Here is a 13,023-nt window from a genome sequence, read left to right as displayed (position 1 = left end):
AAAATGGCAACAGCAATCATTGTAATTTTATGAGCCTTAAATTCCCAGCTAAAAAACCTGCTCAGCAGCTCTCTGCCCAGCCGTGCTGCAGGCCCTGCTGGGTATCTGCAGTTGCCCCCACCTCACATCTACTTTTGCTCCTGGAGGCTGGTCTGCAGCCTGTAGAGTTGGGACTCCTGGTCATATTTGGCCAGTAGCGGGCAGGGGAGACAGTGGCAGGAGATTGGAAGGAGGGGGAGAGTGAGTGGGGCATTTATCTCTCCATTTCTCCCCACTCCACGGTGTCTCTGCCAGCTGGCTGTGCTCCTAAGAGGAAGCCACAAGTCCAACCAGCTTTCTGTCCCCTCAAGTTCCTCCCTTCAGGCCTAAAGGTAGGAACAGCTGACGCAGTCCCCCGAATCCCTGGGGCACTGTCCTCCTCCTTGTTTCTCTATGTCCTGCCCACACCTTGTCAAGCCCTCCTCAACTTTCCCAGTTTAACTGTGCTATTTGTTCCTAACCAGACTCTGACAGATACACAGGTACTAAAGTGTTTGCATTCCAGGTAAGAAGAGAGACTAAACCAAAACCAATACAATATATTGCAAACTAAATGGTTTAAAAGGAAAGATTATGGTGTAAGACCTGGTTTTAAAACAGTTTCTCACTCACCAGCTATGTGAATTTGGACAAGCAATTTAATCTCTAGGAACCTCAGTTTCCCGGTTGGTAAAATGGAAATAATAATACCCAGCCCTGTGAGAGAGTGGTAGTGTATATATGGGCATATATACACTACCAAATGTAAAATAGATAGCTAGTGAGAAGCAGTCGCATAGCACAGGGAGATCAGCTCGGTGCTATGTGACCAGCTAGAAACGTGGGATAGGGAGGGTGGGAGGGAGGGAGATGCAAGAGGGAAGAGATATTGGGATATATGTATATGTATAACTGATTTATTTCGTTATAAAGCAGAAACTAACACACCATTGTAAAGCAATTATACTCCAATAAAATCGTTAAAAATAATAATAATAATACCCAGCCCTCAGAGTTCTTGTGAGGATTAAATAAGACAAATCATATGAAACACTTATTCCAGTGCCTGGCATAGAGCAAGTGCTAAATAAATGGTAGCTTCTTCTTATAATGATTAATAATATTAATATTAGTTCTATGTAAAAGCTTAAAGGATTTATTTCTATTTTCTAAACCACAAGATAATCTCCTATTCTAAACTACATAGACTTTTCATATTATGCAGAAATGTTGGGACAGCAGAAAGTGCTCTCGGCTAGGGGTTTGGCCAAACATTTGTCCATTAGCTTAGACCCTCTTGTCAACAGATTCCTCATCCCTGTCCAGGTGGTGATTCGCAGGCGCCCATTGGTCTATGTTGGGAGCCTGCTGATTCCCAGCATCTTCCTAATGCTCGTGGACCTGGGGAGCTCCTATCTCCCGCCCCCCTGCCACGCCAGGATTGTGTTCAAGACCAGCGTGCTGGTGGGCTACACCGTCTTCAGGGTTAACATGTCTGATGAGGTGCCGAAGAGCGCAGTGACCACCCCTCTAATTGGTAAGCAGCTCCGGGGTCGCTAGGTACCCGTCTCGCATTACTTCTGTCCAAGATCTGATGTTGCCTTTCAGATGGGGAAGGAATCGAGGGGACACCGAGGTGGAAGGGCCTAGGATGGATCCCTGGGCCCAGCTCGCTGGGGTAACAGGTTTGTGAGAAGCCTTGAGGTCCCTGCCTGGTTCTGCTTTATCACCCTCAGCCTTAGTTCCCATGGGTGGAGCAGCAGGCTGTGTTGAGTCAGCTGTATGAAAAAATGGAAACACCTGCTTCTTAACCTCTGCCCTGCATATTACATTACCTCCCTGGAGACTGAAGACGTCTCCTGCTGGCTTGCCAGAAAGCCGCGTGTCAGCCTAGAGATCAGGGCCTCAGTCCCCTTAGCTTGTTTCATTTTCCAGTTTGGAGCCATTGACTCCAGAATAGCAGAGTGCGTGCACGTGCACGCGCATGCACACACACACACAAATAGTTTGCTTAATGTGCAAAAGTATACAAATCATCCCAGTGTTCCCTTTGGCAACACATATACTAACACTGGAATGATACAGAGGTTAGCATGGCCCCTGTGCAAGGATGACATGCAAAGTCATGAAGCAGTCCATATTTTCACTGTATCCTTGAAAGTGGCCAAGAGACTACATTCCAAAAGTTCTCATCACAAGAACAAAAATTTGTAACTGTGTGGTGATGGATATTACCTAGGCTTATTGTGGTGATCATTTCACAATATATACAAACATTGAATCATTATGTTGTACGCTTGAAACTAATGTAATATGTCAATTATACCTCAATTAAAAAAAAAAAAACCATTCCAGCCCCTAAAGCTCTAAGTCAATGTGGGCTGGCTGCTAGCTCAGAAAAATCTCCCGGATGGATGTAGCCTCGACACCCTACTTACACAACACCCTACTTGCTGTGTTCTCCAGGGGTTACTTCAGTGCAGTCTGGCCTCCCTTCAGCAGGTAGGGAGAGGGTCACCAATCCTAATTAACCCACTGCCCAGTTTTGCCCACCACCTTTCTTGAAGGTTGAGGCCATCAGCTTCAATGGGAAGGCCGGGGGAGCCTTGGTAGCCCCTGGCTCACCTAGAGTGTCTTCCTCTCATGTAGAGCCCCCTATCTGTCAGGAGCACCGGGCCCAGCCAGGGACCATGAGGGAAGTCTGGTCCCAGCTTCAATCTATCAGCAGCTACTTCCAGACCCAGGACCAGGCAGACTGACAGGAGGCTGGGTGGCTGGCCCTCCTGGAACGCTTTGACCGACTGCTCTTCCAACGCTATCTTGTTGTGCTGGGGTTCTACACCATCACCCTGTGTTCCCTCTGGGTGCTGTGGAGTGGCTTATGAAGACCCAAGTTTGCTGGTCTCCATCAATGTGTTTGCATGGCATTTGGGGAAGGCTGAAAAGTTTTTGTGGGGATATTGGAAGGGGACACATGATGGGGTAAAAAGTTCTCCAGCCCCCGTTGCCTCTTTTCATTCAGCCCAGGGATGCACATCGTCTAATTAGCTATTGAATGACCCAGGAGTAATGCATTCATGATGAAAATGCATAAACAGTACGAAGTATCCAGTGAAAAGTAATCCTGCCTTTTTACCCAGTTCGCTCCCCAGAAGTAACCACCGTTAACAACCTCTATCAGAAAATTTCTAGCACATGCAAGCATACATGTGTGTTTAAACGGTTTTTTAAAAGGTGTAAGAGCACTCCATCATCTCCCAGTCCTGTCTTGGTCACTTATTCAGTCAGTCGTTCAACAAAACTTGTATTGAGTGTTATTAAGTCCTAGGCCTTGTGTTAGGCACACCAGAGAGTACAAAATAAGTCAGTTTCAGATCATTCTTCACTGGACTTGATATCTGAGGAACCTTGTTCCAACCAGAACACAGAGCTCCCACCTTATCTATATCCTGGAGCTCTTGTTCCCTTCATCCCAGGTGAGTCTATCTTCCCCTGTGCCTTCTCAGCAGTGCATTCCTATTGGAAGGGATCCAGATCTAGCACAACATTTCATCAACACGCACCATGTGTAAGGCACTGAGCTGGGGGATAGGCTTAATGCATGGCCCTGGGGTTCAAGGAGTTTATTATAATCTGCTATCCTTGTATTAGTCTGCTCTGGCTGCCATAACAAAATACCACAGACTGGGTGGCTTAAACAGAGATTGATTTTCTCACAGTTCTGCAGGCTGGAAGTCCAAGATCAAGGTGTTGGTAGGGTTGGTTTCTTCTGAGGCCTCTCTCCCTGGCTTGTAGATGGCTGCCTTCTTCCTGTGGTTCTCTTCTGGACACATATGTGTCCAAATTTCCTCTTCTTCTAAGGACACTAGTCACACTGGACCAGGGCCCACCCTAATGAACTCATGTAACCCTAACTACTTCTTTAAAGGCCCCGCTTCTAAATACAGTCCCACTGTGATGTATTGGGGGTTAGGACTTCAACATATGAATTCTGGGGGGACACAATTCAGCCCATAACACTCACATGATTGTGGAGGCTTGGCAAATCCATAATCTGTAGCGTATTCTGGCAGGCTAGAGACTCAGGAAACAATTGCAATTCGTGTTCATAGGCGGTCTGCTGGCTGGATTTTTTCTTCTGGAGAGGTTGGTCTTTTTCTATTAGGGCCTTCAAATGATTGGATGAAGCCCACCCACATTCTGGAGGACAATCTGTTTTACTCAAAGTCTACTGGTTTAAAGACTTTAAACATCTAAGAGATACCTTCACAGAAACATCAAGAATAATGTTTGAACAAATATCTGTGGCCCAGCCAAGCTGACACACAAAATTAGCCATCAGAGTCCCGATGGCCCGTTAGCTCCCCATCTGTGCCCACAGCCATCTGTCCAGATAGAAGAGCCCTGATCACCTTGCACTTGGGTAACTAATCAACTTCTGGTTCATTCTCCTCAGTAGCCAATTCTGTACTGATTATCCTATCTTATGGCAGTTCCTGTGGCCTCATAACCTGAATCCTAAGATTAGAATTCAAGCCTTCCACAAAGTTTCCCTCCCCTTATATTTAACTTTCTTCATTTCTCATTGCTTTCTATTACAGAACCTTCAATCTAGCCAAGCCAGCCTGCCTGCCATCCTGCTCAGGAAGGGGTTCATTTCCATTTAAGCCTCTACTTCTAGTTGGCACAGTCTTCTTCTGTTTCACCAATCTGTAGGTCCCTGTCTAAGGACCTGGCTCAAAAAACAGCCCTCCTCCCCCACCCTTCACACCTGATCACCCCATGACTCTGTCCCCTCTCCTCTAACTTCAGACTTACATTATCTCCTATCCTTCTCCCCTTGAATGTTTCGTGGCTCTGTGTGTGTGTATCACTTGTCAAATAGATGGCACACTCCTAAAACAGAAATCTTGTTTTCTATTTCTAGGTCATCCTCATCTCTGCCCAGGTCCATACAGAGTTTTTTTCATGGTGATTCTGCCATAACCATTGCAGAGAAACTCATTCTAGCTCATGGCTGATGGTAGACACATTTCTACCATCTACCATTGTGTTTCCCCAAGTCTGAGGGACTGAATCTGCCCAGGGTCAGACACCCAGTCCCTCTGCATCCCTCACTCAGGGAAACCACCAGGATTTGGTGGGTAGAAGAACACAGTGGGCTGAGGGTAAGGCATTACTCCTACCACTGCTTACAGAGGACTGCTGTCTGCTAGGAACTTTTTCCAGCACTACAATTGCCTTTAAAAAAATCTGCCCCCCATCCCCCCAAAGGAAAAGAATTTAAATTCAAACAGCCTTTACCCGCATCCTCCCTCTCTCATTACCTCCCAGTTAGTGCTCAACGCCAATTGTCCATGAAATTCCACTGCTGCTGTTAATGAAATGAGGAGCGTAAGAAGTTTGTGAACAGGAAGTGTCCATGCAAACGTCCACCTGTTTCCCTCCTCGCTTCCTACTTCCTGCTCTTGGTCTCCTCTGCCTCGACCTACTCAGTTAGCCTCTGAATTGACCCCAAATCTTTCTTCACTGTCTCGGTTATTAGAAAAGGAAAAGATCTGCGGTGAGGTCCCCACTACAGAGTCTCTTTCCTTTCCACCTCTGTCTTGGACAAAGCACCTGACTTTGCTCCTGGCTCCATCACTACCTAGCCAGGGGACCTTGAGACTGACCTCTCACAGCTTCGGCTTACCCTATTTGACATCGGGGCTGCTTATACTTATTCTACCCATCTCACAGAATTTTGAGGAACAGAATGAAGCAATGTATTTAAGAGTACTTGGAAAAGTAAATCATTTATTGCGACATAAAAAGACCTGCCTGCTATCAACAGACGGATTCCATTCTTTAGTCTTTGCTGTGAGGTCCTCTTCCGGCTACCTCTATCAGAATCCATTTATGGACTGGATTCCCCAGAAGGGCCTTTATTCCAGAATCCAAAGGCCAAGGGCTGAAGCCACCATATGCATCCTTGTCAGGGACTTGGGCTGCCGGGCCGGGCGAGGGAGGGGTGGGGTGGGTGCTGCCCAAGGGACTTCCCATTTCACTTCCCATGCAGCTCACCTTGGCTTCCTCCCTAGGGAATATCTCCCAGCCTCTCTATGTCAGCAGGCCTTTAGGAGTGAAGCCTTGGCTGCTGAGCCAGGCCCCAGTGTGTGGACCTCCTCTGTCCAAGTGCCAAGTGGCCCTGATGGCAACATGGCAGCCAGGGACTCATTCTAAGCCCTGGGCCAGGTCTGCATCCTGAAGCAAAGCCATCATTAGCGAATGGCACTAGAGCCCTCCTCCTGGAATAGTGTCCCTCTGCAGTGGGACGAAGATAGGGCACCAGCAGCCCTTAATTACAGAGCAGCATTAGCTCAGCCTCTCCAAGTGTTTAGACCTTTCATGATTCCCATTTCATAGAGGAAGGAAACTGAGGAACAGAGCAAAAATGGGATTTTCCCAGCTGTGAATGCTCCTACCATCTGCTGTTTCCCAGAATCTCAGGTAGTTTCAGCACTCACCAAGAAATCACAGCTCCAGTTCTGGGGACTTCACTAACATCTAGACTAAAGAGTTAGTTAAGCACAACGCTTGGCTAGTCAGGCAGCCCTCTATTTGTCGTTATATCCAGAAAAACTTCCAAGTGCTGCTGCTACAATCTCCCACAGTCTCTGCAGCCTGTTGGATGGCCAATAATTCGATGGTAGAGGTCTCACTTTCCTCCCAAGACATCCCCACCTCCTTCTCCAGTTGTCCTAGAGGAGAGGAGCTGTGTGGTTAAGGATGCTGAGCCCCTCGCCTCTTACATCTCCATGAATCAGCCAGTCTCCCGGGGTCCAGCTTTAAGCCTCTATGTGCCAGACCCATAAACGAACCAAAGAGCCGCCCTGCAGGCAGCCAGCCTGAAGCTGCCCGAAGGCATTAGCCCTCCCCTCAGTAAAGCCCCAGGGCTTCCCAGGCCCTCTCACTTCTCAGAGATCTAATTATATATCTAAAGGCAAGGTTAGTAGGAAGGTGTGGAACTTAAATTTTTACCCTACCCTGTGGCTCTGAGGTTCCAGAAGACTTCGGGTCTTGGGTTTTTTTTTTTTTCTTCCTTTCTTTTTCTTTTTTAAATCGAAGTATAGTTGATTTACAATGTTGTACCAATCTCCTCTGTACAGCAAAATGACTCAGTTATACGTATATAGACTTTCTTTTTTTAAATATTCTTTTCCATTATGATTTATCCCAGGAGACTGGATATAGTTCCCTGTGCTCTACAGTAGGACTTTGTTGTTTATCCACTGGAAATGTAATAATTTCCATCTGCCAACCCCAAACTCCCATTCCATCCCTCTCCCTCCCCCGCTCCCCCTTGGCAACCACAAGTCTGATCTTTATGTCTGTGAGTCTGTTTCTAGGTCTTGGGTTTTTAGAGCAGTTCCCAGATGGTGGGTGGTCACCCCGGTTCAGGGACAGCAGTTCCTGTGTCCCCTCCAGGAAGGCTGTGCCTCCCTCCCTGCAGCCCCATCTGTGCCCCAGGGCCCATCTCAGGTGTTGCCCTGTCCCATTCCCCAGCCCACACTCCATCTCAGCAGCCAGAAGCTCTTAGTCCTGAGTTATTCACCTGGGAGACAGTAAGAGATTCACAATTAGCTGAGCACCAGCATGGAGGCTTTTAGGAGCCGCCACGCCCCCAGCACACTCCGGTGTGCGGAATTGAAATGACCCATGCCAGTGATTAGATGAGGGGCTGAAGCTGCCCAGCGTTCCACCCCAGCCCCTCCCTGTCCTGTCAGGGGTGTGATGTAGTTAAGTTTGTGCTTCATTTGGCAGAGGCCATAAAGTGGGAATTGCAGCCAGGCTTTCTGCTGGGTGGGAGGAGACTGCTGGGCAGTAGGTGGGCTTGATAGCAGGCAGTAGAGCCGGGGTGGGGAGCACTTTGCTCACCCTTTACCTCACCTTCTACCTCTCCCCAAGCCTAGTGCCAGGCTCCAAAGACCTGGGGCCCACGAGGGACTAGCAGGATTATCAGCCCTAATTGGTGTCACTAGGGACAGACCTGCATGGGGATGGCCAGGCCCCCGCCCAGTCGTCTTGATCATCCTCTTTGGAAAGCTCCAGGCTGAGAGCTATAGGGAGATGAACAGCTGTTGGCAGTGCTTTCCCTCCCCACCTCCCTGGTCAATCTTGGCTTCTCGGCTCTTCCCCATATGAACCTCCCTCTGTCTCTGTCCCATCTGCCTCCTCCTGGGTGCTGACACCACAGGCTTTGAGGTCAGAAATGTTCATTTGTTCCATGATAGCAGGGTTACTCAGAGCTGACATAGCTTTGGTCTCAGTGCAAACAGAGGCTGCCTGGAGTGCTGTCTTGAGACAGGTTTTTTGGACAGAGGCAGGCTCTGCAGGAAAGAATGCTGTGATCAATTAGTGATGTCTGCCACAGGCAAGAGAAGGGTAAGAGGACAAGCAGAGCTAGTGTTCACTGAGGGTTTTGCCATGTGCCAAGTACTGTGCTGAGTACTTAGGAGGTATTAGTCTAGGACCCCTAGAGAGCAGGGGGTTTAGGAGGTATTAGTCTAGGACCATGTGCCAAGCACTGTGCTGAGTGCTTAGGAGGTATTAGTCTAGGACCCCTAGAGAGCAGGGGGTTTATTGTGTTCACTGCTGTATTTCCAGTGCCTACATCAGTGCCTGGCACACTGTAAACACTCAATCAATATGTCAATACGTGTTGTGTGAACCACACTGGGTTCAAATTCCAGCTCTGTCACTTATTAGCTATGTGATTTGGGGCAAGTCATTTAAACTCTGTGCCTCGGTTTCCTCATCTATACAATGTGATTAATATTAAACCTAGCTTATAGAATTATTATGAGAATTAAATGAGTTACTACATGTAGAAAAGTGTCTGACACTTGCAAAGTCTTTGGTTGAATGATAGTCTTTATCCTTAGTATCAATATCCCCATTTCACAAGTAATCATATCACTGATATTTGTGCCAGACACTTTTCTAAGTGCTCTCTGTCTATAATCTCATTGGACAGATAATATAAAAATGAATAAACAGAAACCTCAATGAAAATCGAGTTGGGAGGTCAGAAGGAGGAGTTCTCACACCCTGGATGATAGCAGAGCCCTATAGGAAGAAGAAAAACTTTCTCTTCTGGCTGGCAGGAGCTCAGCCAATGAAAAGCCACTATGCTTTGAACTCTCAATTCCTCCAATGGACTCTACGTTTACTACAGCCCTCCCAGCTTCCTCTCCCCCTCTATAAAAGAGTTCTCCTCTCTTTGTTGCACAAGACTTACACATGGCTCACCATGCTTGCAGACCCCAAATTACAATTCTTTGCCGATCCTGAATAAACCCGTGTACTGCTGAAGAAATAACTGTCTATTTGTTTAAGGTCAATGATAGATAGATAGATAGGTAGATAGATAATACTACAGTTATTATGAGGATTATATATATTATGAGATGCATATATAATGAGATATCTACAGTGTCCCTTGGTATCTGAGGGGGATTGGTTCCAGGACCCCACCCCCGTGGATACCAAAATCTGTAAATGCTCAAGTGTCTTACAGTCAGTCCTCTGTATCTGCAGGTTCCACATCCATAGATACAGAAGGCTGACTGTATAATCCTCATAATAACCCTAGTATTATCATTCCCATTTCAGTTAAAGAAACTGAGGCACAGAGAGGTTAAATAAGTTGCCCAAGATAATTAAACTAGCAAGTGACAAAGCTAGCATTCAAATCTCAAGAGTCTGGGTCCAGATTCTTGGGCTCTCTGCTAAAGTCAGGCACACTCTGGCTCCAGAGCTTACACCCTTGACCATTACTTTTTAAAAGAAACTTAAATTTGCCAACCTTATATATAAATAGAGGAGGGACCAGTGTTAGAAGATGGGAGCTTGAGTTCCATCTCCAACGCTCGTTGGGTTCATGACCTTGGCAAGTTATCTCAGAATGTCAAGATTTACATTTACAGATTTACAAATTAAATTACATTTAAAGATTTACAAATTTACAGATTTTTCTCATCTGTAAATTCTGAGAAAGTGTTCTTTTGCTGAGGTGCTGTGAAGATTGAAATAGGATTTATGAAATTCGGGGCTCAGTGTCTTGCATTGGAGGCAATGAGAATGATATACGCTACTACTATTATTATTGTTATTATTATTATTATTATTAATCTTTCCACAGGGCTGTTATGAGAGCAGAGATCATATACATATCATGAGAATGATATACGCTACTACTATTATTATTGTTATTATTATTATTATTATTAATCTTTCCACAGGGCTGTTATGAGAGCAGAGATCATATACATAAAATTCTATGAAAATTCTAAAGATGTCCTACTCAGAACATTTGTCCCTGCATCAGTAGCAGCAGCAACAGTACCGGCAACTGGTTAGAAATACAGAATCTTGGGCTTCCCTGGTGGCGCAGTGGTTGAGAGTCCGCCTGCCGATGCGGGGGACACGGGTTCGTGCCCCGGTCCGGGAGGATCCCACATGCCGCGGAGCGGCTGGGCCCGTGAGCCATGGCCGCCGAGCCTGCGCGTCCGGAGCCTGTGCTCCGCAACGGGAGAGGCCACAGCAGTGAGAGGCCCGCGTACCGAAAAAAAAAAAAAAAATACAGAATCTTGGGCTCTACATTGGAATCTGAATTCTAACCAGATCCCAGATGATTCACTTGCTTATAACAGTTGGAGAAGCGTGGATCTAAAGAATGATGAAGGGAAATGGGGACGGTCTGAGTTTGGGGAAGGGGACACACAGGAGTCCCGGGAGCTGGGGCTTCTCGGGCAGTACAGCGTCACGTGGAGCCTGCCTCTGCTACCAGGGCAGCCGGGCCCCCCAGGCACCTGCCGATCACTGCACTCCACTCGGTAATCTGCCCTCCCCACAACCGGAGCAGCCAAGCACTCAGTGCAGCTGGGTGGCTGAATTACAGGCTGTGGGCAGATGCCGGAGATGACTCTGTGTATGCCGTCCAAAGAGAGAGGGCAGTGAAGGGAAGAGAAGGCCCCTTCCACTGCCCTCCTTCCCCTGACAGCAGACACCCCCTTTTTGGAGAACCAAGCTGCCGACACCAACCGTCAGGTGGCCCCTTTCCCCCAGAGCCCACTCGCCGTGGAGCAAACTCAATGCAGCAAACTCCTGAGCCCTCCTGCCAGCCAGGTCATGGCCGCAGTATCTCCATGGACCTCCATTGTGTGAATCCTTCCCCTCGCGGGAGGGGCTTCCTCTAACGGATTGGCCTCTGACAGATGGAGCAGGTTTGTTCACCTAAATCCTCGCCACTCCCCAGAGCTTGGCGCCTCAGAACACTGGGCGAAGGTAGACCTGCGACCAGAGCTGCAGCCGCCCTAACCGTATCTGGCATGTAATCACAGGCCCGCACAGAGTAGAGCACTGGGAGTTCTGGACGAAGGAACATGTGCTCCAGTTTCCCCAGAAGGCAGCCGGCCAAGCTGCGGTGGGGCAAGCGCTTTGCTGCCATCTTGTATCAAAGCGCAGGGTGCCGGGGGTGGGGACGGGAAGAACCCCAGGTGACAAGGTGCGCCGTGCTGCTGTCACCGCTCATTGCCTGCCTTCCAGAGGTGCCAGTTCTGGGAGGAGGCTACGCTCAAGTGGAGATGATGCTCTGTCTCCCCACCCAGGTCTCCCTGCCACCATGTCTCAGCCCCAGTTGCGGGGAGGGATGAAAGCTCTCTCCAACTCCCAGACCTTCCCTGGCTGGTGATATTTCAAACACCCATTAGGTTTTATGGGGCACTGATTCCAAGTGATGGCTCTGGGGCTGCACTCCAAGACCTTAGGTCTCCCTGCACCCTGCTAATCCTTCTGGGCATTTGGCCTGTTTCTCCCTCACGCTCTGCCCTCTTGCCTTTCAGCCGCCATGACACTCTGCCTACTCCCTGAAGTTGACCCTTGAGGGTAACTGAGCAGAGCTCAGGCTTGTCACTGTGGCTTTGTAAATCTGGGGTCCCCTGTGCTGCCTCTTTGAGCAGCAGGGTGTGTGTGTGTGAGAGTTTGAGGGAGTCGCTCAAATTTGGAAGGGAATTAGACCATCTCGTTCAAAGCTCTCATTTTGTAGATGAGGCTGGGAGAAAATAACAATAAACCGTAGATAGTGATAAAGATGATGGTAATGATACTGATTACTGACAGCAGCCACCTATGGGATACTCACTAAATGTGAGAACTTCCCATATTGCACATAAGTTAGTCCTCCTGATAATCTTACAGGGTCGGGTAAATTTACAGATACAGAAACAGAGGCCCAGAGAGGTTAAATAACTTGCCTAACATCACATAGTGAGTAAGAGAAAGAGTAGAATTTGAGCTCAGGATTATCTGACTTAACACCTATTAGCTTTAGTATCTAGATGTCAGTATCTAGGTGCATCTAGTATCTCTAGAGTTTAGGGAGGTGGTGATGATAGCCGGGGCCCTCCCTGTCGCAGGGAGCTGTGGCAGAGTTAAATCAGCTCCTGAGGGGGTGGAAGCTGCAAACATGAGGGGTTATTATTCTCAAGTGCAGAGCCCAGAGGAGAGCTGGGGTCTTCTGTTTCCCAATGCAGTGCGTCTTCCCGAGGTTAACCCTGATGGGAGAGAGGCCCTGCCCCTGAGCCATCATGTTAGAAGATGCACACACCATCCTGGACTAGAATCCTGAGGACCCCCTGTGCTCCCCTGTCCAGGTTGAAGAGAAGCTGCTGAGAAGGGTAGGGGAAGGGGTCAGATATAGGGCTGGGCTACTGCAGGTCAAGTCAGGATGGGCCAGGTCCAGATTTAAGGAGGAGGCTAAGAAGGCTAGCATTGTGGTGTGACAAGCCATGCTGCTCTGGGGAAGTGATGGAGCTAGTTGGGGCTGGAGTAGAGTGTGCAGGGCTTAGGGGTGCCCAGGGCTGGGAGCTTTCTCTTTCTATTTTTTTTTTTTTTTTTTTTTTTTGCGGTACGCGGGCCTCTCACTGTTGTGGCCTCTCCCGTTGCGGAGCACAGGCTCCGGAC

The 13,023-nt window shown here is 48.1% G+C and overlaps 1 protein-coding gene and 1 non-coding gene across 2 annotated transcripts in view; both read left to right on the top strand.

The window, feature by feature from the left end:
• HTR3B (5-hydroxytryptamine receptor 3B) overlaps positions 1–2,903 on the top strand; it is a 34,446-nt gene extending 31,543 nt beyond the window's left edge. The window contains 3 exon segments of the mRNA XM_007117232.2: positions 1,345–1,568; positions 1,570–1,703; positions 2,668–2,903. Of these exon segments, the coding sequence (XP_007117294.2) occupies positions 1,345–1,568; positions 1,570–1,703; positions 2,668–2,903 (594 nt within the window).
• On the top strand, positions 2,060–2,163 carry LOC112066917 (U6 spliceosomal RNA). The gene has a single exon (XR_002892973.1). It is a non-coding gene; the product is annotated as a U6 spliceosomal RNA (small nuclear RNA).
• Positions 2,904–13,023: the final 10,120 nt, after the last annotated feature.

Source organism: Physeter macrocephalus, chromosome 16 (genome assembly GCF_002837175.3).
Source record: "Physeter macrocephalus isolate SW-GA chromosome 16, ASM283717v5, whole genome shotgun sequence".
Classification (NCBI taxonomy): Eukaryota; Metazoa; Chordata; class Mammalia; order Artiodactyla; family Physeteridae; genus Physeter; species Physeter macrocephalus.
This window is presented reverse-complemented; position numbering and strand designations above follow the sequence as displayed.